The following is a 27,888-nucleotide window of genomic DNA, read 5'->3' as shown; positions in this document are numbered from 1 at the left end:
CTCAATTGCTATAGTTTTGTTTTATGTTGCTAATGTTACTAGCATGTTTTAGCATCTTAGGGCGTACTCACACTATGTACAGTTGCCTTGAACCGGGTCAAAGCATGCTCGTCCCCCCTCCTGTCTCCCCCGACTGCCCGCACTCACATTACATTCAGGCCTGGGCACACTTACGTCATCAATGATGCAGTGTTCAGTAAGAGTTTTTGCTCAGCACAATGGAGATTTCTTCAGTTATACCGTTTAAGTCATTTGATATGCAGTGACACGCAGTCAAATATTTTCCCGAACAGATCAGCCACTTTTGACACTCATAAACAGTCATAAAGTCCTCATGCTGCAGGAATTAGGAGGTTTGCTGAAGGCGCAGCTGTCGTGCAGCGAGGGGTTTGCGTCTATGATAAACTACGACGGTTTGCATTCATTAAACAGTAAGAATGATTAATTAATCCAATGAAACAGTCCCTTAAAAGTCATGTCTTGCTTTCAGTTTCGGGCTCAGGCGCAGTTTGCACTCACACTACAAGCATACCGCACCAAAGCCCAAGTGAACCGTGCTCTGGCACACCTCGTCCAACCGGGCCAGGGTCGGCTAAGTGAACCGTGCCTGAGCCCGATTCAGAGCACTCAAACAATCCGGGAAACGGGCCTGGGCACGATTCGGATAGCATAGTGCGAGTAGGCCCTTGGTTGCCATACCTCCAATTCTGTTCAGTCTTTTCAGTTCACAGATAGAAGAAGGTTTACATTTTATGGTTGCATTCATAAAAATGTCTTGCAACAGGGCTCTTAAACGTTGCTTTACGTCTTTGTACAATTTGCCAAGCTCTTGCTATTTTGGAGAACACTATACAGGACATCAGGCAGTTAATAAACAATCACTGGACTGACCATTTGATGTCTATTTTTACCAATCAATCAACTTTTTATTATGTTTGAGAGCCTCAGTAATCCCTAAGGTTTTGCTTTTTACAAAAAATTCCACTTGATTTTCCTTTAGGAGGGAATAATTTGATTGCAAATTGAAAACAGTTAGCCTTTGGAACTGGACCGTACACCTCAGTTTGGAAGCAGAAACCATCTTTCACTGGTTTCTCTACTGATTTTGTGGCATATGGCAGCTTGCACAATAAAACCACAGTTTTACCTCCAGTTTCAACTTAATAACAGATACTGAAAACACAATCTGTGTGGCCACTTGCTCTCAGTGTGTTGAGTTTTTGAGCGATGGTCAACTATTTGAGCTGGACACGAGTCTCCGTAGCTGGAGTTGCATTTTCACTCTCATTTTCCCCCTCTTTCTTTTCTTCTGAACATTGCGAAAATGTTTGCATATCCCGCTGGCTGGGAAAGAAAGAAAATAAACCTCAGCCATTTTTGTACTCTAAATTGCAGGGTGGATGGCAGAATTTGTCGTTAAAAGCTCTATGATGTTGTTCGTTTGAGCAGAGAGAGCCGAGCCCTGCCCTTTGGTCAGGATTCCCAGCATTCATGTCTTTGCAGATGCTCTTTTGTCTTTTGCTTCTCCGTCTTGCTTCTCGGTTTGGCTTTATTTTCGTCGAGACCCCCCTGTAGTAGTGGCTTGCCCCCCAGGCAGTTTTTTAAAACCTTGTGTCCTGTCTGTGTTTTGAGGTTTTGCAACATGATCAATGTGAGGTGGTGGACTGTATATTGGTGTGTATTCATTGAAGAAGTGCAAGTCATTATGTGTAGTTCTTGGGGGTTTAACAGTGCACAGTTTGGTTTATAGTAAGTATTGTGGTGCTCGTGGTTTTGGTTATAAGGGCTGCACCAATCACAAACTCTTAAGGGGATGCTGATAACTGTGTGTTCTGTTAATTGTTTTTATTATTATTTGTGGTTTTAGTGCAGTGATTTAGCTAAATTTACCACAGTGACTCTTAAAATTACATAGGCCTACATTAGGATTTTTTATTGTAGAGACCAATAGTCAGAGGTTTAGAATGACAGATTAGCTTAATATCATGTTCTTAACCTACAGCTATAGCATGTATCACATGTTGCTATAGCTTTTTAATGTTGGTAATATGTTACTAGCATGTTATTTCACATTGCTAGCATGTTTCATCGCATTGCTTTAGCCTTTTGATGTTGCTAATATGTTACTTGCATGTTATTTCACATTGCTAGCATGTTTCACATGTTGCTATAGCTTTTTAATGTTGGTACTATGTTATTAGCATGTTATTTTACATTGTTAGCATGTTTCATCACATTGTTATAGCTTTTTAATGTTGGTAATATGTTACTAGCATGTTATTTCACATTGCTAGCATGTTTCATCGCATTGCTATAGCTTTTTAATGTTGCTAATATGTTACCAGCATGTTATTTCACATTGCTAGCATGTTTTAGCATATTAGTACTACGTTTTAGCTTGTTGATTGAATCCTACTGACATGTTTTATCACATTTTACCATGTTAACATTTTAGAAAGTAACTTTTAGCAAATCGTTTTCATTTTATGTTTCTAACAAATTGCTAATCTTATTATTTGACAAATGAGCAAAAATGTTCATCTATGCATGCTAAACTGTGACGGAATCTGTAGACACGTGCATATTTTACATGCACATTTGCCGTTGTCTTTTCTTAACTCCAAGGCTTCAGTTATTTCAGAAGAACTCATGGTGAATCATTTCCTGCCTGGACTGAGGTGTTTAAGGACTGATATGGAGCAGCTCTCTCCAGAGCATGAGGTATTAAATCAACGTTTCAAAAAAAAAAAAAAAAGTTTGCTAAACTGTTTCCTTCTCATGTCTACATGTCATTACAACAGCAGCCACCCATAATTCTTAATCATAAACAGACGGTGCAAATCTTCCTACTCTTGTCGTCTAAACGTTTTTTCACTCTGCATGTCATGTAACCCAATTTCTATTTATTTAATTTCCTTTGTCTAGTAATGTGCAGCTGATGTGCGTGTGTCTCGGGTATTTCAGACTTCCCAGCAGCGCTCTAAGAATAATCTCCTCCTTTTCCCGTTTGTCCTCCAGGTTATTCTCAGCTCCATGATAAAGGAGTGTGAAATAAAGGTGGAGAATAAAGCCATTGGAGAGGCACAAGGGTGAGGAGACACACTCTGTTTATTCACAGTCTACTCGCAATGTTTTGTTTTCTTATTTACTGTAAAGGCAGCCACAAATCTTGACACACAAGGGGAAAATTGGCTGAATGTAGCGTCTTCTTCTCCTGTTTCAGTTTAAATAATCCTTGGCCACAAAAAAAAACAAGCGAACAAGTGCTCATTCAGTAGCGGAGTAAAAATAAACTAATTTTAACAACATTTGTCGAGTGCACCCAGTCAGCCGTATAAGCTTTTCTGCATGTTAATTTCCTCTGTTTGAGTTTAGCTTGAGTTTGACTCAGTTACTCCACTCGCTTGATGGTTCCCATCATGCATTGCAGGCCACTTGTTTAACCACATGATTATTGCAAACACACTCTATTCATACTGTGCACCACTGTGTGCATCTTTTGCTTTTCAGCTTCCAATGCTGTTTCCTCAGACATATTTAATGGATTTTTAATTAGAAAATGATCAAAGACTTGTGCGTTTATTTTAGGCAGGCATTTTAGTACCATAAAGCGTCTGCTAAATGACTAAATGTAAATGTAAAAAGTTTAAAGAAGTTTAATAAGCAGTACTTTTAAAAGCTTTGGGTTGAATGTATATTCTGGCATGTTTGAATTGCATTTTTTTTTTTTTGCATTTTGTTAGCATTTTTTAGCCTGTGGTTAACATGCTAGCATATTTCACATGTTGTTAATCTTTTAGACAGTAACTTGCACGTTTTATCACATTGCTGTTTTCTCATGTATCCAACACATTGCTAGCATGTTTCAATCACTTTTTAATGTTGCGAATGCGTTACCAGCATGTTCTTTCACATGGCTAGCATGTTTTAGCATTTTAGTAACATGTTTTAGCTTATTAATAAAATGTTTTGACTACTGATTGTTAACATTTTATAATGTTTCTAACACATTGCTAGCATGTTTTAGCCATTGATTTTTTTTTTGCTAATATAAACATGTTCTAACACAATACTAGCGTGTTTCATCACATTGCGGTAGCTTTTTAATGTTGTTAATACAATACATTGCTAGCATGTTCTTTTACATTGATAGCATGTTTAGCATCGTAGTGACATGTTTTAGCTTGTTAATAGAATGTTACTGACATGTTGTATCACATTTTTAGCAAGTTGTTAGCATGCTGAATACATTTTTTTGAAGGAACTTGCAAGTTTTAACAGATTGGTAGCATTTTATAATGTTTCTAATTCTAACACATTGCTTGTATGTTTTAGCCATTGCTTTTGTTTTTTGTTGCTAATATAAACATGTTCTAACATATTGCTAGCATTTTCATCACATTGCTGTAGCTTTTTAAATTCTGCTTATATAGTACATTGCTAGCATGTACTTTTACATTGATAGCATTTTTAGCATCTCAGTTATGTGTTTTAGCTTGTAAATATAATGTCCTGACATGTTGTATTCTACTTTAGCATGTTGTTAGCATTTTTGAAAGTGAAATACTTGTGCTTTCAATTAAGGCAGGTATTTTTGTTTGATAAAAAGTTTGAAGTAGTTTATTATGAAGTACTTTTAAAAGTTTGAGGTTGATTGTGAATTCTAGCATGGTGAATTGCTTTTTTTTTTTTTGCATTTTGTTAGCATTATTTAGCTAGTGGTTAGCATGCTAGCATGTTTCACGTGTTTTTAACATATTAGACAGTAAATTGCATGTTTTTTTTACATTGCTAATTTTTTTTCATGCATCCAACACATTGCTAGCATGTTTCTTCACTTTATTAATGTTGCTAATACGTTACTAGCATGTTCTTTCACATTGCTAGCATGTTTTAGCATCTTAGTAACATGTTTAGTTTGTTAACTTCCATTAAAAAGTGATGCTTTTAAAAGTACTGAAAACATTACAACAATAATAAAACATACAAGCAATGTGTTAAAATATGTTTGTAATATAAAACAAAAAACAAAAGCAATGGCTAAAATATGCCAGCAATGTGTTAGAAACATTATAAAATGTTAGAAATCTGCTAAAACTTGCAGGCTGCTTGTAGAAATGTATAGAACATGCTAACAAAATGCTAAAATGTGATAAAACATGCCTGGTGCATTCTATTAACAAGGTAAAACATGGTTTATAACATTTTTAGCATGTTGTTAACATTTTTAAAGTCTAATACTTGTGCATTCAATTGAGGCAGGTATTTTTTGTACAATAAAAAGTTTGTACTTTTACATTGCTAGTATGTTTTAGCATGTTTTAGCTTGTTAATATAATGTTACTGACATGTTTTCACATTTTTAGCATGTTGTTAGCTTGTTGTATACATTTTTGAAAGTAACTTACAAGTTTTAGCAGATTGTTTACATTTTAAAATGTTTCTAACACGCTAGCATGTTTAGCCATTGTTTTTTTTTTTTTGCTAGTATAATAGAAACATGTTCTAACACATTGCTAGCATGTTTTATCATTTTTGTAACATCTTAGTACTTCTAAAAGCTTTAGGTTGAATGTTAAAGCTAGCATGTTTGAATTGAAGTTTTGACATTATGTTAACATTATTTAGCTTGTGGTTAGCATGGTTAACATTTTGGTTTGCATTTAACAAATAATTTGTTGTACCATATTGATAGTTTGTTATAGCATAAATTGTCTATTGATAGCATGTTTCTAGTATTTCTGTAAAACATGCTAGTAATTTACTATCAGCATCATGCTTGCGGCATTTAAAGCATGTTAACTGTATTGCTAACCGTGTTAAAGCATGTTTTAAAGCTAGTGTTTGACATATGTGATTTCTTTAAGTGTTTTTATAATATGCTTAAACATTTTAACATGTTGCTAACATATTTTTAACACCATAATAACGTTTAACTTGCATATTTCTACATTTTTTTTTTCATTTGAGTAGCATGAACTGGCATGTTGCTAGCATGTTTTACTCTTCGTTCGGATGTTAACGTTCAACATCAACTAGTATGTTTCTAACATGTTTTATAGTATTTGGATAATAATTACCATGTTGCTTGTGTATTTTTAATGCTAGTATTTAATATTTTCATGGTGATAGCATGTTTTAGCACATGGATAGAGTGTTGCTGTTTCTAGCTATTTTTAACATGGCTGACACGAACTGGCATGTTAGCATGTTTGAATTCATGGTTAAGATTAGGGCTGCACGATATTGGAAAAATCTGATGATACTGATATCATTTCACAAGAAGAATAGCACTATTTGATAGTTTTCTGGAGAGTCTAACAGCATTCAGGTACAGAAATTAAATAACCACAATATAATACTTTTTTTGGTCTTGTTTTCATTACAAATACCTAAAAATTCTTAGAGACGTAGAAATGTTGTTTTAACCCTCCGAAGAAATAATTATTATTAAATACAATTCTGTAGCTTCTGCTAAACTTTAATTCAGACTCGATATTGCATATGTTTGCAATGTGACTATTGCGGATGCGCACATTGCAATATCAATGCTGAAACGATTTATTGTGCAGCCCCAGTTCAGGTAAATCTGTTAAAACTGGAGCAGGTGTGTGTGAGGTGCATGACAAGATTTGTAGTCCATTTGGTGGCCAATTTGTAGTTCCCCAGCAATCTGCAGTAGAACTAGCATGCTTCTAAACATATTTAGCTCATGACTTTTTGACATTTTTATCTGAAGGTAGAAACATATGCAGGAGGCTAATTTTTTTATTTTTTTGCCTAAGTTTTTAGGAGTTGAATGAATATAGATGCAGCCAAGAAGTGATTTTTGCTTGCTAAGATCTCTCTTAAATGTGGGTTTCCAAAATGAAGAGCATCCATCTTGTGAACATGTGTGGCACTCTTTAAGACATTCAACCCAAAGATGTGGCCTGATCGTAAACAGAGCTTGTCTTAATTTGACAGTCAGTATCTGAGCAGCACTTGCAGTGGTTTTGTGTCCAGGCCTCTGTGAGATATTTATAAACGTTCAAACTTTAAAACTGGACTGAAGTCTATCATTGCAACTGCCACTGCATTTCATGATACATCAACTGCATCTGCCCCTGTCAAACGCTGTGGTTTTTTTCTGCCATGACTCGTCCAGGATCTTTTTAGATTTAATTAGCTGGGCGGGTGACATTTAAGCATGAGTGTTTAGGAGGAGCAGGTTTTAGAGAGAAACGTTTTATGTTAAAAAAAGGTTTCATTTATTTACTTTTTATCAAATTTGTCAGCTTATAAAACCTAGATAATACAAAAAAAAAAACATGGTAGATAATATCAGATTATAAATCAGAAAATATAGAAGTCTTCACTGACGTGTGATTTCGCACTCGCGAAGACATCATTACATTAAGACAGATATGTGAGTGAATTATACTTTATAAATACAGTATGTGACACTTTTAACACTTGTACGACTGCCTTTATGCTTCTGCTGAACTTGAAAATATAATTATCTGAATGGTAGAGATGCTGATTTAAGATTGTTTGGGTAGTCGAATTGAGATTGCAGTCTTTTTTTTCAATTAATCATGCAACCCTGAAACATATTTACAACTAAAACAGAATATTGAGCAGGGGGCGAGGTTTTATTTTTGTGCTCCACACCCATCTTTCATTTACTGCAAACTGATGGTTGTATTGACCTGACTAGAGCGGTAGCAAATGATTAGATCATGATTAAGGAATAAAAAACATCTAACAATGAGTATGATTATATGAACACCAATACTCTGATTTTAATAGAATTAAGACTATACTCTGATAAAGAGTCTACCATGTTAACAGACTTTTGATGGAATTAATCCAACTAAAGTCGTAATTGTTTTAAACAGAAATGGTATTAACACATGTGGAATAGTCGCATTATTAAAGTGAAGTACAGACACATTAATCAAACTATTACCACCACATTTTGCTGCTTTTGAGATATATCCAGCTGCAGAACCACACACATTTCAGGCACACATAATCTAGCACACAGGATTTAGGCTAACCATATATGGTAAGCAACTAACTCCTATATGAGCATTATCGCCACCTATTGAATTTCACAAATATTGTTTTCCATTTCAGTCATCATTATATCTTAACGATCATTTTAACATCTGTGCAGTTTCTGAACTCAGATTATGTAAATAAAAATAATTGGTTAAAGACACTCATGACTTTATTAATGTGTCCACATACACGAAGAAAACATAATAGACCATCTAATTAGGATTAAGTGAAATAAACTAATTTAGATCTTAATATGATCATACTTGGTTAAAATCACTTTGTTGTAAAATATAAAAAGCAAACAATATTGTCACATTAAAATTAATTACTATAGCTAATCATTTCAACAATACATAATATAGTTAAACTGATTATCTTAACTGATTATCTGATTATAAACTACTATCTTTTACTAAACTGTCACAGCTGTTATAATATATATATATATATATATATATATATATATATATATATATATATATATATATATATATATATATAATATATAATATATATATGTACTTATTATAATTTTTTATTAATCATTAATATTTAATTTGTTTCTACTGCTAAATTTTGGTTTAAAAACAATATATTGCTTACTATTAATTACTACAGTATTTAATGTGGGAAGTCATTAATTAAAAAGTTATTGGAAAATTAAGCAAATACACACTATTAAATCGCTTGAGTAAAATATTAATATTGTGTTATACGATTATTACATGTAAAAAGATTTTATCACATATAAAATGTATTATAGCCTATATTAACTTGCTATTATTTCCTTTATTATAAATGAATCCATTTTATAAATTAAACCTGTCCAATTTAGATCTTAAGCAAGGCCAGCAAACATATAATAATGACTGATCATCTATGAAGACTGATAGAAAACTGTTCAAGTCTATTATATTGAATGGCGATCAGAAACAACCCTCCACATTCGCCCGTCTCGATCGCAATATTTGTGAAATAAAGTAAACACTATTGTTTATTGTGTACAATCTTTATTAACCATATATATCAAAATATATCGATAACAATGTCCAAGAAGACGTTAATAACATTAACATCCATCGTAACCATATATGGTTTGCCTAGATTGTGTGTGCCAGAGTGTGTGTGCCTAAAACGTGTGGTTCTGCGGGCCTGCAGCTGGATATTATTGCTGCTTTTTGCCACATGTTCCATATATAGACTATTCTCTGCACCTACCGAGTCAGTAAAGGACCACAGACACTCATATCTCCAAGTGCACACACACTGTGAATTCCTGGAGATTCATCACACCCGCCATCTTGATCACCAAATATACTTTTATGCTGTCTGGGAAATGGGAACGTTTTCTTTTAATTCAGCTTGCGGTATCGAATTCCAATTAAACAACACTCTCCCACCAGTCCTTACTTCATACTCACAACCCAATACCTCAGAGTTTTGTCACAGGAGCAGGAATGAAATGTTGAAGCTGCCAGAACTGCTGCTGAAGTCAAATAAATAAAAAATGAAATGCGCAAAATGACATGAAACTCCAGAGGAAACTTTGGATAGCATGATGACGTAGTGGCGTTCATCAATCTATCTACTATAATTTGTAAAACGGGAACATGAAAGGACAGTTCAAAAAGCAACTCATTTGAACACCTTAATCACATTATTATCTTATTTAAATTGAGGTAAATAATTTGATTACTGATGGCCATGTAAATACAGTTGATGTGCGCTAGCAAAAACATTGTACATTTTCCTTTAGTTTATTCCAGTGGACTTAACCTAGGGTACACTGTGTTTTAAAATGAAAACGCTTTGCATGGTTAATTTATCAACTAATTTCCTGAGGATCACATGCTTATGATTGATCACAGCTGGTCCTGCATCAGCTAACACATGATTAGCCAATCAGATGAATTCTAACTTGCTATAAATAACCAGAGTTTCTCACTTCAGTCATCTTTGCCTTTAAGAATCAATCCCAACCACCCCTACTCCTCTTCATTTTTCCAGATAGGGTGACACAGTGGCGCAGTGGTCAGCACTCACTGCCTCACAGCAAGAATGTCACTGATTCGAGTCCTTACCAGGCCAGTTGACATTTCTGTGTGGAGTCTGCATGTTCCTCCCGTGCTTGCATGGGATTTCCCCGGGTTCCTGTTTTTCTCCAACTCTTGAAAGACATGCAACATCAGTAAACTGACTAATTCAAAATGCCATCATAAATGAACTCTAAGCCAGCTATCTCTCATAGCAATTCCTAACTCATTAACCATAACAAGCTGGGGAGTTCAACCTTTACTTTAAAACTTTAACCCCCCTCTTGCCCTTCTAACAGGAGAAAGCCCTGTGCTCGAGGACCTTTCCATAATTGAAGTCTACCTGTTGTGTAATAGTAAATAGTAAATCAGGAAACGATACAGAATAGTCCCAGTGACCAATCAAAGAGTGATTGGTCACTTTAGAGTGCCTCTGCTTTCAAAAGTCTGTGTTTTAGCCCATCTATTGTATACTGAGATGCATTTTCAAACTAAAACGGCTTCTTCAGAGTTTTCAAAACACTCCGTTTTGGCAGGTCAAAGATGCTGGAGAAGTGTGGATGTGTATTTTATAATAAAAACACACTAGTGTAAATGTCACAATAATTGTTTGTAATTTTAAAAAGTGATGTAAATGCTTTAGCCAAAATCCACACACGAGTGGTCTTAAGAGACTCATTTGTACCAGGTAGAAGCATCATGTCTGACTATTGGTTTAGTGTGCTTTTTCAAGTGATGAGTGGATGTTTAACCCCATGAATGTTACACTGTGCCTCTTTAGGTCCATTTCTATTGCTGCGAGTCTGGTGGGTGAAGATGCAAAGACCAAGTTTTTAAGTAAGATGGGCCAGTTGACAACCTCAGGTGCCATGCTGGCCAACGTTTTCCAGAGAAAGAAATGAGATCTGCTTGGGCTGTTTCTCCATTTTTCTGGGATCTCCTACTTGAAGTTCAGTCGTCTGCCTTTTTTTCTGTTTTTTTTTTTTTGTTTGTTTTGACCATGGTTGATTTAATAGTCTGTATTTTTAACATATTTATGTCTTAAATTTATTCCAGCCTCCAAAGATATTTGCACTCATATTTCAGTGTTCTACATTTTTTTATTTTGATTTTATTTCAGAGGCGTATTTACATCACTACACTTTTTTTTGTTCTTTCTTTCTTCTTTTGGGACAATGTGAACTTTATGAAATCGAAATGATTCCTTCCTCGTCTCGTTGTCTTTTATGTGTTGCTGTGTCTTTGAAGAATATTTTCTAAAAGTGTGTAAAGTTGTCCAGGGTTTTGTTTCTCTAATTTTGGATATGCTCCAATGGTAAATAACTGTAAAATACAGTGAACTGAGAGAACAGTACCCAATATCATGTATATTTGAAAATTCGTGTCATAAGATAATAAAAAGCAAAGACCACTTGTGTACTTATGTACCTCTGATGAAAAGTTTCTTTTGAACTATAAATTCACCTGTTGAGCACCTTGCCTTTCAGTATACCATATTGGTTCTGCTTGGTTATTATTTGGGAGAATAAGAGCAATCCCGCACTGCAAAAATAAATAAATGTCTCAACTTAAAATTTTAAGGCACCAAACTTCAGGACATTTTTGAGTTTACTCGGCTTTCAACCCAGTTATTGCACTTGACTTGGTTTATGGAAACTCAAAAATGTTCTCAAGTTTGTTGCCCTAAAAATTTAAGGTTGTAAACTTTTTTTTTTTTAACAGTGTGGGAAGCATCCATTATTTGTTTGATTGTTTGTTTTGCAAACTAACTTCACTGTCAAAAATGCAGGTTTCCACACACAATTCATTCATGTTATCAAACAAATTGATTAAGTTCACTTAAATTTAGGTGGATTGAACATAATATAACTAAGTTGTCCTCAAAAAAATCTCAAGAATTGTTGTTTTAGCTTATTTTAAATAAGTAGTATGAAGAAGTAGCAGAAATATATATATATATATATATATATATATATATATATATATATATATATATGTGTGTGTATGTGTGTGTGTGTGTGTGTGTGTGTGTGTGTGTGTGTGTGTGTGTGTATATATGTATGTATGTATGTATGTATGTATATATATATATATATATATATATATATATATATATATATATATATATATATATATATATATATATATATATATTTGTTTTCCTAAAAATTCCTACCAAAATTTTACACAAAGAGAACCTAAAAGAAAATGTTCCTGGAACATTGTCTAAATAGAGGGAACTGTTTATTCACAATAATCATAATAAATTAGCTCTTATGGGCATAATTTGCCAAAAATGAAAACAGTCATCATTTATGGTGTTTCTTCAATGCTGTATGCCATTATGTCTTTAAAAAAACGACATTTTTAAAAGTGCATAAAAGAGTGCTTTTTGAAGGGCACATAATATTTTACCCTATTTTTAAGAGAAGTGTTTTGTGTCTCCAGAATGTGTCTGAAGTTTCAGCTCAAAACATCCATCAGAATATTTATTATACCTTTCAGAATATTGGAATTTTCTGCTTTGAACACAATGTATAATGGCTGTTTTCATTGCCTGTGGCTTTAATGCTAGTTCTCCCCGCCCACCGTTCCCACGTGCCTGTCAGAGTGTATTTTAATATCCACCTCGGCTGCATCAGATAAACAGCACCGTGACAGACATGAAGGAAGCAGATCTCATGTAACGTTTGTGAGAAATACTACAGTAAGAACTTTACCAATGATTATCAAATGTATTGTGGAGTTAATTCAAGTCTTTCTGCAACAATGAGTCACACACATAATATTTTTACAAAGTTCACAAGTAGCGGAGACACACGCATAGCGCCACGTGTGCGTGTTTAAGTTTGCACTTTTTTGCACTGCAAATGTGGACAGGATACTCGTTAATATCCACTGCTGTTTGGATATCTGTTATGTTAATGTACAAAGTGAACCTAATTTAACTTGCACAAACCGAGATTGAAGCATCTTTAGTTATTGTACTAATACGCGGCTGTGGTGGCAAAGACAGTGAAATCACTGTAATTTATTATAAACATGCACTCTTTTAAAACGGTTTTAAACTTCTAAAACTCATTCTTGATCACATTTGATGATGATCACAGAGAACTGAACAGATCTTTTTATCCTGGTTGCTTTGTGCATATCACATCCTGTCTTGTTGATGTTATACGCATTACAACTGAGACATGCTAATATGCAGTTTTCAATCAATTCAGTGGGCGGGGAAACCGCACTCCCACGTCACGTTGCAGTGGGCCTCAAAATAGGAGGGATCTGGATCCTATTTTAAAGTCAAGAAGTACAAATAAGTGACTTTATGTCCCCATTATGATGGTGGACACACTATACTCACACACAGTTCTGGCCAAACAGCTTCCAAAAGATGATTTTCATTTTGTGTGCCCTTAAATAAAGAAAAATAAATATTTTAATAAAGAATAATAATAAATAATAAAGAAAAAAAAACATCTATTTATACTCAAGTGGTTCTAAACTTTTATAAACTTTCTGTTTTGTCTGTTGAACACAAAATATGAAGTTCTGAAGAATGTTGTTAACCAACAGCCTTTGATATCCAAAAGAGGAACAAAAAATACTATTCAATTCAGTGGCTGCTGTTTTCCAGCATCATTTAATATAGATTTGTGTTCAACTGGCCATGTTTGAAAAACAAGTGAAGGGTGATGACAGAATTTTCTTTTTTGAGTGAACTTTCTATTTCTTTAAGGAAACTTAGGATTGTTCATCTATATGCACTTTTATGAGACTCCATTAGCATCACAGTTCACTTCGACTCACCCAGATAAAGCACACATATCATGAGCGATAAAAAGTAAGTGACAATAGTTGTTTCTTCTCAGGTAAATGATAAAAAACTGCTTTCAACGCAAGCAAAGCAAATTATCATGTTCATCTGTCAACCGCCAATCTGAAGGTCATCTAACAAATGGAGTCTGTCTGGTGATGTCAAACTCAGTTAAGAAACCACACTAACATGTTTTTAGGGATTTCCTGGAACTGCGTTTCATTTATTATTATAGTTGACTGAGATCTTGTGTATTTTTTTACTTTTCTTTTTGTCAGCGGCTCCAGCACTTTGATAGAAACAGAAAACCTATAAACTGTAGGCAAAATAAAATGAATACCCAATTTAAACTGGACAAGCAAAGGGCTAGCAAGAGCCAGTACCAAAACCCACCTACCAGCATATACACTACCTGACAAAAGTCTTGTCGTCAATCTCAGTTGTAAGAGCAACAAATAATAGCTTGATTTCTACCTGGTCATTTGGAAAAGTGGCAGAAGGCAGATTTTTCCAATGAATCATCTGTTGATCTGCATCATAATCATCAAAAATACAGCAGAAAACCAATTGGAACTCGCATGGACTCAAGACTCCCACAGAAATCAGTCAAGTTTGCTGAAGAAAAAAAAATCATGGTTTGGGGTTACATTCAGTATAGGGGCGTGCAAGAGTTCTGCAGAGTGGATGGCCACATCAATAGCCTGAGGTATCAAGACATTTGTGCTGCCCATTACATTACAAACCACAGCAGAGGGCAAATTCTTCAGCAGGATAGCGCTCCTTCTCTTCATCCTCCACATCAAAGTTCCTGCATGCAAAGAAGGTCAAGGTACTTCAGGATTGGCCAGCCCAGTCAACAGACTTGAACTTTATTGAGCATGTCGGGTCAGATGAAGGAAAAGGCATTGAAGAGGAATCCAATGAATTTTGAATTTTGTCCTGCAAGAAAGCTTTCTTTGTCATTCCAGATGACTTTATTATTGAGTTATTTGAGTCATTGCACAGAGCTATGGATGCAGTCTTTTAAGTTCATGGGAGTCATACACAATCTTCATTATTTTTCCACTGCACCATGACTTTATACTCCATACTGTACATAATTTCTTTTTTAGTCACAAGACTTTTGTCTAAGCAAAGTCAGAGCTTGCTGTCCTAATCAAAACATAAAAAATCAAGGCATGATCATATTATATTTTGGTCAAATAAGCGTAATCTAGAGGCCTTTGCCTTTCGTATAAGCCATTTCTGATAACAAATGATTAACTATAAGTCAAATTATTATTTGTTCCTACAACTTGAATAGGCGACAAGACTTTTGTCAGGTAGAGTGTTTGTGTACTTTTTTTTTTTTATCAGAACCAAGCAGGTTAATAATTACATTTATATCTTAAAAGTTTGCACAATGTTTTTTCCAAAATAGTTTAGTTGAAGCACCCCAGCATTGTGTGTGTGTGTTTGTGTGTGTGTAGATTCAAATTCGAAGGTGAATTATCTCTTGAAGTACCGTTGATACAGTAAATCAGTAGCACATTATTTGTCCCTGCTATCTCGCTCATGTCAGTTTACGCTCATGCACTTCCATAATGCACCTGAACTGTGCTGCATATTTTAAACAACGACAGGTGTTGCTACAATAAACTCGTAGCCTTGAAAACCAACAAAATAAAACTGAAGAGCTTCTAAGACGCATTTGTTTTCCCACTGCACATTAGGAGAAAAGGTTTCAAAGTTCAAGAGCCTCTTGATCACATGGTCAGCGATTGGCGGGAGGAAAAACTGACTCTACTGAAGCCTTTGTGTAGGAATTATTTATTGACTTGGGATAACCAAATTTGCATAATGTTTTTTAATCTTTAACTTTTATTGCGTACCTACATCGTGAGTGTGACTCCTTTCATTCAAATGTATCATAAAAATAAAACAATATTTGCATAAATTATTTCCTTTGGCAGGAGGCATGACTTCGGGTCTCGTAGTTTAGTGGAAATTTCATCAGCAGGGACGAGTTACTCATAAGCGCAGGGCAAGAGTTGAAGACCATGAGTCAGACGTCAGGAACATTTCCAGAGCTGGATAGAACCACAGGAACATTCTGCCCCTCCGTGTTTTTATTCCTGTTGCGCTGTTGACTGCTTCATAACAAGACAGGAAGCCCAGCGCTTTGAGGAACGGCAGTATGTAATGGCAATTTATCAAGCCAGGGGTGTTGGAGGGTGCCAGTTTCAGCATCAGCTCCTCACTTTGAAAGCTTCAAAAAACAAAAATTTAAAGTTTGAGCCAATGAAAAGGCATATTAAATTAGGAGAAATTACCCGATTTTATTTGTTAGTGGCAAGCGGGTTCTTATAAAAGTCGATAACACTTTATAATAACTACACTATGAATCATTTAAGCATTAGCAAATTGTGAATTCATTATTTGTTAACCATTAACTCTACATTAATATACGTTAATAAGCAGTTTATAAATGCATCTGCAAATGCTGTATTCTTGACATAACATAAGCACATTTGTAATGTGCTTAAGGGTTGTATTTTTATACTTTAATGATTATGTTTTAACTTAATTATTGCATTATTTACAAACTACTTATTTTAAGAGTAGTTGGTGCTATTTTAAGATCATTCAGAATGCATAAGCAAATGAAAAATAAACTTAATTTAACATTTATATACCTTATTATTCATGCATATACTAGTTATACTAATGATTTGTATGTTAATAAATGCTTTGATAAGTCAACTTCATCCAGGTTTGTGACCTCATCTAAAATGAGGACTATTTATGCGTTATAAATCCCCTATAAATGACAATTAAAGGCTCAGTTATGTTCCAAACAGGGAAAAAAATAGAAAATAAATGACTTGATTAATTTCTGTTCATTTGAAGATACACAAATAAAACCGTATTTTTGCAATCGTAACTAATATAAAATTACTGTGCGGTTTAAACTTCATTAAAAAAAAACATTGAAATGTTGCATCATAATATATTGTTAAATTATATTGTTGTTTTATCCAATTTTATTTAATTGTATTTATTGCTAATGGTATTTTAACACTTCTATTATTCTGCAATGTTTAAAGTTTACAGTCATTTTATTTTCTAAGATAAAATTGCAAACATTTATTGTTCATGTAATAGTAAGCCTTTAATTGTGATTTATAAGAGATTTATAAAGCATAGTCCTCACTTAAGGTCACAAAACTGCATGAAGTTGAGTTAATAAAGCATTTATCAACATACAGAAATACTGTAATAAAACATATAAATGTTCATTTGAATAGATTTTTAATTCTTTACTAACTCATTCTAATTGATTCTTAAAGCCACCAACTACTCTTAAACACAGCGGATCCAACTAATCAAGGTGTTCAAGAGTAATCTCCTCAAGTGTGGGGATCAGGTGTGTTTGATTAGGGTTGGAGCAAAACTGTGCAGAGCTGCGGCCCCCCAGCAATTGAGTTTGAGACTTATACTTTAACGCATTTTGTTGAATTTAAGTTACATTGCATCTGCATGTCAATCAATGTATTTGCAAAGTTTCTTATAGTCAGTTAAATGTCTGTTGAAGGAGCAGTATCAGCAGATATTAGGCAGACAGTCTACTAATACTCAAATGAGAAGTAATTGGCATGTAGTTGCAATGCAAGTTTTAAGGCCCAATCCCAATTCTATACCTTAGCCGCTCCCCTTAATTGGGACACCCCTATCCCTTCACGTAAATGCGCAAAACGAAGGGTAGGGGTGTCCAAATTCTCTTCGTTTAAATGCATAGGGCTAAGTGGAAGGGCAAGATAGACCTTGAAACTGAGATTTTTCAGGACAACACTCGAAACCATTATGTACGAAAATTTCCCAGAATACACCAGCTACAATGACAGCATGGCTGCACACGGAAGTCAGGAGATGCACAAATTAGTATTTTTTTTTTGTCATTATTACGATTTTTTAGAACAAACAAGCATACAGTAAGTGTTAATACATTCATAACAGTGTTTGTGTTTTACTGTCATGCTTAAAAAAAAAAACGCTAAAATAAAAAACACAACTTTTCACTAATGCATAACTCCTGTATAGCAAACCTGCAACATTCTGTCACTCGATAACACTAGAATACCCTGTCAAAAAAGTCTAGTGGCTGGGAATTACCTTTTTACAGTGTCTGCTATAATGTTAATGTTGTTTTTGTGTGTTTAGATGAATATGGCCATGGTGTAAATACACAGTAACTTACAGTTATGATCTTATTGCCATGTTATATCATTATGATAACATGATATCGTTGCCTTCAGTGATTTCCTAAAGATAAATACCAAAAAATAATGCAACTGGAATTACTTCAACAGTCGCGATCGTCAATCTCATATGAAGCAAGAGATGACGTGTGCAGGTGCTGTAGTTCTGTCCCATTTCTTAGGGGTAAATTTTGAAGCCCTTCATCTTCACACTCTATTTCAAGGGCCAATGGGATGGGGTTTGGGTACAAAAATAGAATTGGGATTTGGCCAAAAGTCAACAAAATGTGCAATAGGGACCATCAAAATAAAGTGTTACCAAATATGTTTTGGTTTTGTGTTTACATTTGATTAATCAGAACCAAACCCAAAGCTTGAGCTAATTTAACAAAATAACGTAAGATTTATTAAAATAGAAAAAAATCTTAAATAAATTGTCAATAAATAAAAAAAATCAAGAGAAACATAACAAATGTATAAAAGTATGAATTTTAGAAGTTTGTTATTACTTTAGCAACACTTCAATTGAATTGACATGAATTATCATTAGGGCCAGACAGAATATGCAGACATTTTTTGCTTTTTCTGCTGAGAGTTTTGTAAAAAATCTGCAGATTTATGCGGAATAATTTTGAGAGTATCATAACTAAAATCTATTTAGTTATTTAAAAAATATATACATTTTAACTATAATGTTTGCAATGCAAATCCAGTTAGATATACTTATTTGGTAAACAAAGCAAGTCTCTCATGTAATATCTTTACTAAAAGACAGATAATATGACTTTACAAACGGTATTGTAAATAAATCAAATGAACAGTTTAATATTACTGTTATTATATCACAATAATATTAATGAAATTAATTTAAAAAACTACATACATATAAAAATACACATATTTACACAAGTAAATACATAGACTCAATGATGTGTATATTCCGTGTGGGCCTAATTATCAGTCAATTTCTAAAGATATTTGGTGACAAAACTTTAATTTTAATTAATAAAACGGTTTTGTTTATATGCCCCAAAAATGTATTGTCTATATCTACTGTGAAATGAATAAAAATATTAATTTTTAATAGGAGGTGTACTCATTTATGCTGTATATGCACTGTGTATATGCAAAATACATTTGAATATATTTTATGACAAAAATATCACAATGAATTTGTATTTTTAAAAACTAATAATAACATGTTGATATCAGGTTGGGTTGGAGTGTTGTTTTTGTCAGGTTAGAACAATCGCTCTATTATGACACCGCTACAACCGCCTGTCACAAGAGCTCTAAAAGGCCTCCAGGAATTGAGACAGCGTGTACACCTGATTTGCATGCGGGATGGTGCATGGATGCCAAAACATGCCTTTCTGGTGACTGTTATTCAAAGCAGGTGGCCTTTGCTTGAAGAAACAGACACGGCAGCTTTGTGCTTGAAAAGCGAGAGGACGGTGAATTAGTGAAACTTTTGGCAAACTCTCAAACACCCACACCTAGGCTACGAAAGGCAATTACTGCTATCTGCCCAATTTACTAAGACAGATGCCAAATGAACAACTATTAGCTGACAGTTAAGCATGATAAGACTTACAGGCAAACGACTAGCAGTTTACCACTGCATAGAGTGACATTCTGCTCAGACATGTGCTTATATACTAGTGGAACATTAGTTTGATGTTGTTATGACATATGGGACATGTTGTTATTGACTACATGGGAAATTAAAACCAGAGAACTAAAATTTATGTTTTCTTTCTTTTAGTATTACAGCAGTCAACAATCATTAGGAAGTGTAGAGGCCCTTTTTTAAATGAATTACTAGCCTCATAATAATAGTCTCTCAAGAAATCACTAGTCTCTCACAAATATAACTAGTCACTCACAAGACATTACTAATCTCTCACAGGACATCTAGTCTCTCATAGTGATGTCCTGGTATAGTTGTTGAAACTAGTGATGTCTTATGCGCTGTGAGGGTCTAGTGATGTCCTGTGAGATAATTGAGTCTTGAATTAATTTTTGAATACTTGAATAATTTAAGACTTGATTAATTTCGGTTTGTAAAGTATTTATTTGTACTTCCTGACGGTTGGCACCAGCTTACTAAATTTATTAATATTTGGGCAAAATGTTGTTTTATTCCGTGAATAAATGTGTGATAACATTACGTATTAAGTTTCAAATATATAAATGTATAGTAGGGGGAAAAGTATTCAACACGTCATTTTTTTTTCTTCAGGAAAAATATTTCTAAAGGAGCTGTTGACATGGAATTAAACTAGATTTCGGTAAAACCCCAAACGATTCAAACAAAAAATATGCGAAGCTAAAAATATATGAAAAAAAATAGGTGTAATAATTATGGAATGACTCAATGATAGTTTATTGAACTACTTAAACATATTTAATACTTTCTTTAAACAGCTTTTTTGGTGATGGCAACTTAAAGACGGCTCTCATTTGGAGAATAAAGCCACATGAATTGCTCAGGTGTGATTTTTCTATCACAGATTTCAACAGTGTAAAAATCTTGATGTTTCTGTGGGTCTCGTCAATCAAATCTGATCTTTATTTTGCATTTTATATTGGATTCAAGCCAGGTGATTGACTGGGCCATTCTACAGCTTGACTTTCTTTCTCTGAAACCATTTGAGAGTTTTCTTGGCTGTGTTTAGGATCATTGTCCTGCTGAAATGTTTCATATTCATCATCCTGCTAATGTAGATGTTAGACTGAAGCTGCTGATATTATTTAATAAAATTCAAATTAAAAAAAATTTAATGAGAAAGGGCAGAGGGTTGCTGAAGAACTACGGAGAGATTTCAGCTGCTGTCTGGGCTTTACTGCATTTTTACCATTCCCTTTTTTCGTGTTTTCAATACTTTTTTCCTGTGTAATTTCATTTTATTACACATAACTTCATTTGTAAATTAATCAATATTTTTTTCTTTGCATTCATGGATTTCTTTGGTTGTTACCAACATCTTGTGAAATTTTCAGGTCAACAGCACCTTTAGAAATATGCTTTCTGAGAAAAAAGGTGAGGTATTGAATACTTATTTTCCCCACGTATATATTTCTTATTTATTATTATTATTATTTGCTCATGTATATATACATTATGTATTTTAAAAGTTGTTTGGAGTGCTGAACATACACAGTACATTCACTGTAAAAATTGCAGGGTTCCACAATTAATTAATGTTGTCCCAACACAAATCAGTTAACACCAATATTACACGTTTAACACATTTATGTGGATTAAACATAAAAAATGTCCAAAGAAATCTCAAGAATTGTGTTGTTTCAGTTCATTTTAAATAGGCTAAGTAGTTTAAATAGGTGTTTGATTTTCTGAACATCTGAAAGGCATATTTCTATTTAACGTCTCAAAACAGACTTCTAAAGATGTTATGGAGAGCAACGGTCTAAAAAAAATCTGTCTACATCAAATAGACATCTCCGTTATGTATGTGTGCTATCAGCTTTGTTGGTTCATTCACCACACTAGAAATGTAAGGGAACCCCCTTTAGCATGTGCCCTAACAAATCTTTAATGTTAATTTCATAGTTTTTCAATGTACATCAAGGCTATAAGCAGTCTTGATTGCATAGGCGAGACGTGTAAACTTGAAGTGGCACGTGTAAAAACACAGAATACTAAAAAGTTTTAGACAGTGGATGTATGTTGTTAAATTGCACGTCACTCGGTTAATATGCGGACTTGCTTTGATTAGAGGAGGAGCATGTGGGGCACATGAAGTACATTGTGGAAACGCAGGAGAGCAGCAGTCGAGGGCGGCGTGGGTGAGTGAATGAACACTGACATGAACTGTGGGAAAGAAGCGCAGCAGTCTGGAGCTTCATCCCATCCCAGAGCGCACACCCTTCTGCTGCTGATCCCGGCAGGACAATACAACAAACAGCACTGAAGCTGCGATTACCGAGCCCTCTTTTAACGTTTACAACAATGAGGGTGATTTTTTCAGCTAGTTGGATATTTCAAGGATGGATCACATACTTTGTTCTTGCCCTGTGCACTCAGGTAGGTTTGCTCACTATTTTCATATAAACCAAACATTGATTTGGTACTGGTAAATGAGAGTTTGTTTATACAGTTATTATTCTAGTCTGTTTACTTGAAAAATGTGCATTCATATTTTTCTCCTCAATGCTATATTGTGCTACTTTTCAGCACTTAGCTGCGATAACGCTTTGCGTAAACGACTCGTTCTTTTGAAATGAATCTCGATCTGATCGCCTCGTTCGATCATCTGACTGAATCACTTAACAGTTCTTTTACCAACAACTTGCTTATTAAATCAATAATATCTTTCAGTCGTGTCCAGTTTGTAATAGCTGAGATTCGCATTGTGGATTGAACCGTGGATTTGGCTATGTGGCAAAGGCAACAGAATAGCGGAAAAGTTAAAAAAATAACCAAAAAGCTATGTAAGTTATGTTTGTTTACAGTTGTATGTAGCCTATACGTCCATTAGACCTTTAAACTAATAGACAATATTTGTTTTAATATTGTAAATTCAATCTATATTGTTTGAATTCAATCTATTTTTAGAAAGGTTCGTTTACAATGGCTCTGGGAAAGAATGAAAGAAGAAACAAAATTTTTTGATGCTTTGACAAGTTGAATCGTATTTCACCAATTCATTGAACTGAACTGTTCGAAAGAACCGTTTAGCGGAAATCATTTTGAAATCCTAATCCGTTACAAAATGTTTAGTCGGCGAGACTAAACTTATTTTAATCTAAAATATCAAGTATACTTTGTTTACCTGCCTGCTTCTTAGAGATGTGCTTCTCAGAATTACAGAAAGAAAAGTATATTTTACTTGTACAATGACCGAAATATGGGCTACCTGTGCCTGTTGACTGCTTTGATTGAAAAGCATATTAAAAACAAAATTGTATGTATTGTCTTATACTTAGAATAGTCTAAAAAGCTATAAAAAGTAGCCTAACTTAAGTTTTTCTGAAAGTAAATAAAATATGAGCAGAACCTACAGTTAAACACATATTTAAAAATTCACATGTACTGTAAACAGGAACATTGTAGCATACTTAAATTGACAAAATAAAAATGTAAGCAGTATAAAAATGTGTGATACAGTAGTCAGTATGCAGATGTGACAGTATTGAAAACTACAAAACTGGTTGTAGCGTATGGTATAGGTAAATGTCATATATATATATATATTCATATTTGACCCAAAGAATAGTCTACTTCAATGTCTAAAATGTAATAAATTTTAAAAAGAGCAATTTAGTGCAAAGTAAAATAGAATAATACACTTGCAAGTACTGCTTGAACTTTACCTGACAATAGTAAATTTTAAAAAATGACTTAATGACTTGTGCTTTTAATATTTTAAGGGTGAGTTAGACTGTCTCAAAAGTGAGTCTCTATAGATATTAACATATTTGACGGTGAATCCCAATGCCCAGAGGTGTTTTCAAATTAGATGCTCATTAGATTTCTGAGACTTTCCTTCTCTGGCTGGGATATTACTTGTAGGCTTTAAAATTAGGCTCTTTTTGCCCCTTGAGTCTGAAGTGATGCTCACTTTGAGGGGAACTCCATATGGATGTGGATGTTTTTGGGATTGTGCTTTGTTCATGCATTTGAATGGTCTTACTTAACCGTAAGTGTGCAGCATGTGGGTTTTTGTTTACAGGAAATCATAGGATCTCCCCACCAAATGTAAATATGATGCTCATTAAAAGTAAATGGAAAAAAATCCCTTGAGTTGCATAAAAAAATATTTACATGTAACCTTTTTGATTTAATCAAAGGATGATGTGAAACCCCAGAGTTTTGTCACACACACATTTGGATAAACTTTAATGTTCAAATTTATACATTATACAGCTATTTTATTTAGTTTAAGCATCATTAATATATGCCACCTGTTTGTTTGTTTTTTTCAGTTTTTTAAGTCAATTATTTTGAATTTAAGAAATTACATCATTATTTTATATATTTTAAAACATTTTGTCAAAGAGCATTGATTGATTGATTGATTGATTGATTCATTGATTGATTGATTCATTCATTCATTCATTCACTTTCTGAACTATCTAAAGCCCTAGATCAGATTAAAAGTAGCATGTTTTCTATTACATCACATGCATGCCTGATCTTTTTAACCTTTTCCTCTTTTATATTTTCCGCAGATCATGAACTTATGAACCCATTTTGTTTCTTTTACAATTCAAATCTGCAATAGAACAGACTCTTTACTTCTATTTTTGTTGTTGCACTAATAAACAGAACAAATGCAAAGCAGTCAACTGATCTATATTATTAGAATTGTGGGGAGTTTTAATACCTAAAAGATTTTGCCATATGCAACTTAATATAGCGAGATGCTGTGAGAAAAGATGCGTGTCCGGTGCATATTTTCAAACATGTAATTTTTCAGGGCGTCACTAACCAAAATCGTATATATTTAGTCATGTTGTGTGAGTATAGCCTTACTTTCAAATGTAGAGGCTCAGAAATGGACTCTGGACATTCCTTTGGGTTTCCTGTGTTTTTTCACATACGTCCATCAAAAAAGCATTCAGGTCCTTCTGCAATGGTATAGAAAAATCCTCAGAAGAATGTCTTTAGCTGTGCCTTAAAAACATTCAAGTAGATTATTTTTCATTATTTTTATTAGACACACTGTACTAAATATCACAGTTTGTTATTGGTTTACATACTTCCAGGAATACAGCATGTATCCAAAAATATGATTTGAATAAGGTTTTCTTCCTGATGAGGATTTGCTTTTTGTTGTAATGAACTTGACACTTGTTGACAAAGGTTGTGGTCATTTACTTATCTGATAGGGAAATCATAATTCCTCGTAATGAATTTCCATAAAACCCATGGATTTTTCCAAATGAGATGATGGATATATCCATGATCAATCCCAGGAAATATCAAAGGGAAGAGTTTGATTCATATATCATAAATTACCTCCTACACTGTAAACAAATTAATGACAAAAAGTTGAGACGACAAATCATTTTATATTATTTTAATATTTAAATTTATTTTTTATTATAATTTTTTTAAATATTTATTTTAGCTTATTTTAATGAGTTAACCAGGTTTCAACTACATTTTTAAGTTATATAAAGTTTAACTTTAACTTTAATTTTGGACAGTATGGTTGATGTAAGTTGAGATAACTGGAAAAGTTCATTTGATTCAACTAAAACATTAATGTAAGTCAATTTCTTTTATTTCAAAATATATATTGACTACAATTAGATACAAAAAAGAGGGTTTGTGAAGGGAGCCTTTAAGAAAGAATTTTACTTTACTGTGCTATGCAAAAAAAAAAAAAAAAAAATTGTATTTGAATGTATTTGTAGTTGTATTTGAGCTTTATTTCTACCTATTTGAACTCTCTAGTACTTTTCGCCTCCACCTTGAGCCCAGTATGCTGAGCTTGGCACTATTTTCTTTTTTATTGTCTTTTATATGAGCGACAGCCAGATTTTCTCAGATTTGCACTGAATTAAAGGATTGCATTTAATTCTGCCCTGCTGTTAAACCGTGGAATGCCTTTGCGGTATCTGGAGGGATGTGGGTGTTTTTTTTTTCTTTCCTTCATGTTTTTTTCCTCCTCTGAGTTGGGCAATACCCCTCCTCACACACACACACACACACACACACACACACACACACACACACACACACACACACACACACACACACACACACACACACACACACACACACACACACTCCCACGTCTCTTTCATTCCCTGATGCTTTTACCAGTCAAATAATCACTATGCCTCGAAGATTCTCATTCCGAACAGAGTGAATGTTTCAACAGGCCAAACTCAGTGTAGTTTCTTTTTTTCTTTCTGTATAAATCACTCAGTAAAGCGGAGATTCTGTGACCCCATAGAAGTATTTGAACTCTTAAGTTAAGCCACACTTGACTGCCTGAATGCCATTGCAACAATTATGAAATAACCAATTGGCATGAATTTGAGGGGAAAAAACATATGGCTGATTCCAGCGTTATGGATGTGACATTTGCAGTAAAAATTCAAAACATAAATTCGCAGAGAAAGTATACGTTAACATTATATTGAACCATCTGTTTATATTTTCCAAAGCAACTAACCACAGAGTTATGGGATCAAAAAAATTCAATCATTTCAAACATTCAAACATTTTTATACTTTAAATGAGGAAAATAAACAAGCGTTATGGATGTGACAAAAAAAGTCTGCGAGTTTACAGTATACAACATATTTCGTAGAAATTCTGTGAATTAAACTGCACAACCCAACATAAATAATGCTCAACAAAAGGATAAGAGTTGGCTCTTTATAGAACAAAACTGATTGATTTTATTTTATTTTGACATTTTTGTATTTTTGAGGGAAAACATTTTCCCTCAAAAATGTTTGTTATGGATGTGAAACTTTTTCGTTATGGATGTGACGGATGTGAAATTGTTATTTGTTTGACTTTGGTAAATCAAATATAATAGTTTGAAAACATTGACAGCGACATTTTTAAGTATTTTTAAAGTACTGTAAAACACTTGCCTGCGCAAAAATGTAGAAACGGTTTCGCTATTATGGTGAAAACATTTTTCTTTTCATGGCAAGGTTGACATTTTCATGGAATTGCTCATATATATATAAATGAATGATATATCACATATTGATCAATATTGATCAATATATGATCAATATATCACATATTGGTTAAAAAGAACTTTTTGACTTTACATTCTATAAAAATGAGCTTAAAAGTCATTTTAAACTTGGTTCAGAAAAGTAATGGTTTTATTGGCATAAATAAATAAATAAATAAATAAATAAATAAATAAATAAATAAATAAATAAATAAATAAATAAATAAATAAAAAGTTTGCAAAAAAGCGTACACTACTGTTTGAAAGACTGGGCTCTGATTTCGAAAAAGTAAAATAGGTCTCTTCTGCTTAACCTCAATGTAGTATTGTGTTTTCTAATTTAATATACATAATTAATTTTATTACTGGATATATATATATATATATATATATATATATATATATATATATATATATATATATATATATATATATATATATACATATTTATGCCAAATAGAAATCATACATGCCTCAGGTGTCATTTTTTTTTGTATTAATTTATCTCAAAAGCATACTGATCTTAAACTTTGTACAATGCAAATGAAGTCCTAGTACAAAATGAATCCTATTCAGTTTAACAACATTGTTTAAACAAAATACAAGATAAATAATTCTACTGTACAGTAGCTTTATACTTTTGCCATAAATTACACAAACTAAACCAAACCTATTACTTTAAAGGGACACTTTAGGATCTTGAAGATGATAGAGTTTCAGGGCCCTATCATACACCCAGAGCAATAAGGTGCAAGATGTGTATGGTGCGATTTTCTGCTATTTTCAGACCAGCACAACCCTAAATTTTATGTTTGTGCGACACGTTGTTTAAATAGCAAATCCATGTGCGCCACTTGGACTCATAGGTGTTCCGGTCTAAAGAGGAGGTGTGTTAAGTTGCCATGTTGGCTCGTTGCTATTTTGAGGAACTGAAATAGACTGTGTCATTGACCAACTGAAAGCTGGTCTAAACTCTAGCGCAGAGTGTGTTAGCTATGCACCTATGCAGGTCTAAATGCTTACACATTGCTTAATACACACAGGATGTACAGCAATACACAAATATCTTTACATATGAAAAC

General features: G+C 33.6%; 2 protein-coding genes across 41 annotated transcripts in view; both read left to right on the top strand.

Moving 5' to 3' along the window:
* Positions 1 to 11,506, top strand: part of relch (RAB11 binding and LisH domain, coiled-coil and HEAT repeat containing) — a 158,506-nt gene extending 147,000 nt beyond the window's left edge. For all 31 annotated transcript variants that reach the window (XM_073940157.1, XM_073940156.1, XM_073940155.1 and 28 more), the window contains 3 exon segments: positions 2,633 to 2,721; positions 3,019 to 3,089; positions 10,861 to 11,506. In XM_073940157.1, coding sequence (XP_073796258.1) covers positions 2,633 to 2,721; positions 3,019 to 3,089; positions 10,861 to 10,981 — 281 coding nt within the window. In that variant the 3' untranslated portion in view covers positions 10,982 to 11,506.
* Positions 11,507 to 21,918: 10,412 nt separating this feature from the next.
* tnfrsf11a (tumor necrosis factor receptor superfamily, member 11a, NFKB activator) overlaps positions 21,919 to 27,888 on the top strand; it is a 25,221-nt gene continuing 19,251 nt past the window's right edge. For 6 of the 10 annotated variants that reach the window (XR_012399269.1, XR_012399268.1, XM_021470302.3 and 3 more), the window contains exon 1: positions 21,919 to 22,179. Coding sequence is in view for 4 of the 10 variants with exons in the window: in XM_021470302.3 (XP_021325977.1) it covers positions 22,105 to 22,179 (75 nt within the window). In the remaining 6 variants the exon portion in view is untranslated. Of the gene's footprint in view, positions 22,180 to 22,364; positions 22,587 to 27,888 lie in introns of those variants that run through there. The other 4 variants (XM_073940629.1, XM_073940627.1, XM_073940628.1 and 1 more) reach the window with 4 other exon arrangements.

The sequence above is a fragment of the Danio rerio genome, chromosome 24 (assembly GCF_049306965.1).
Source record: "Danio rerio strain Tuebingen ecotype United States chromosome 24, GRCz12tu, whole genome shotgun sequence".
NCBI classification, from domain to species: domain Eukaryota; kingdom Metazoa; phylum Chordata; class Actinopteri; order Cypriniformes; family Danionidae; genus Danio; species Danio rerio.
This window is presented reverse-complemented; position numbering and strand designations above follow the sequence as displayed.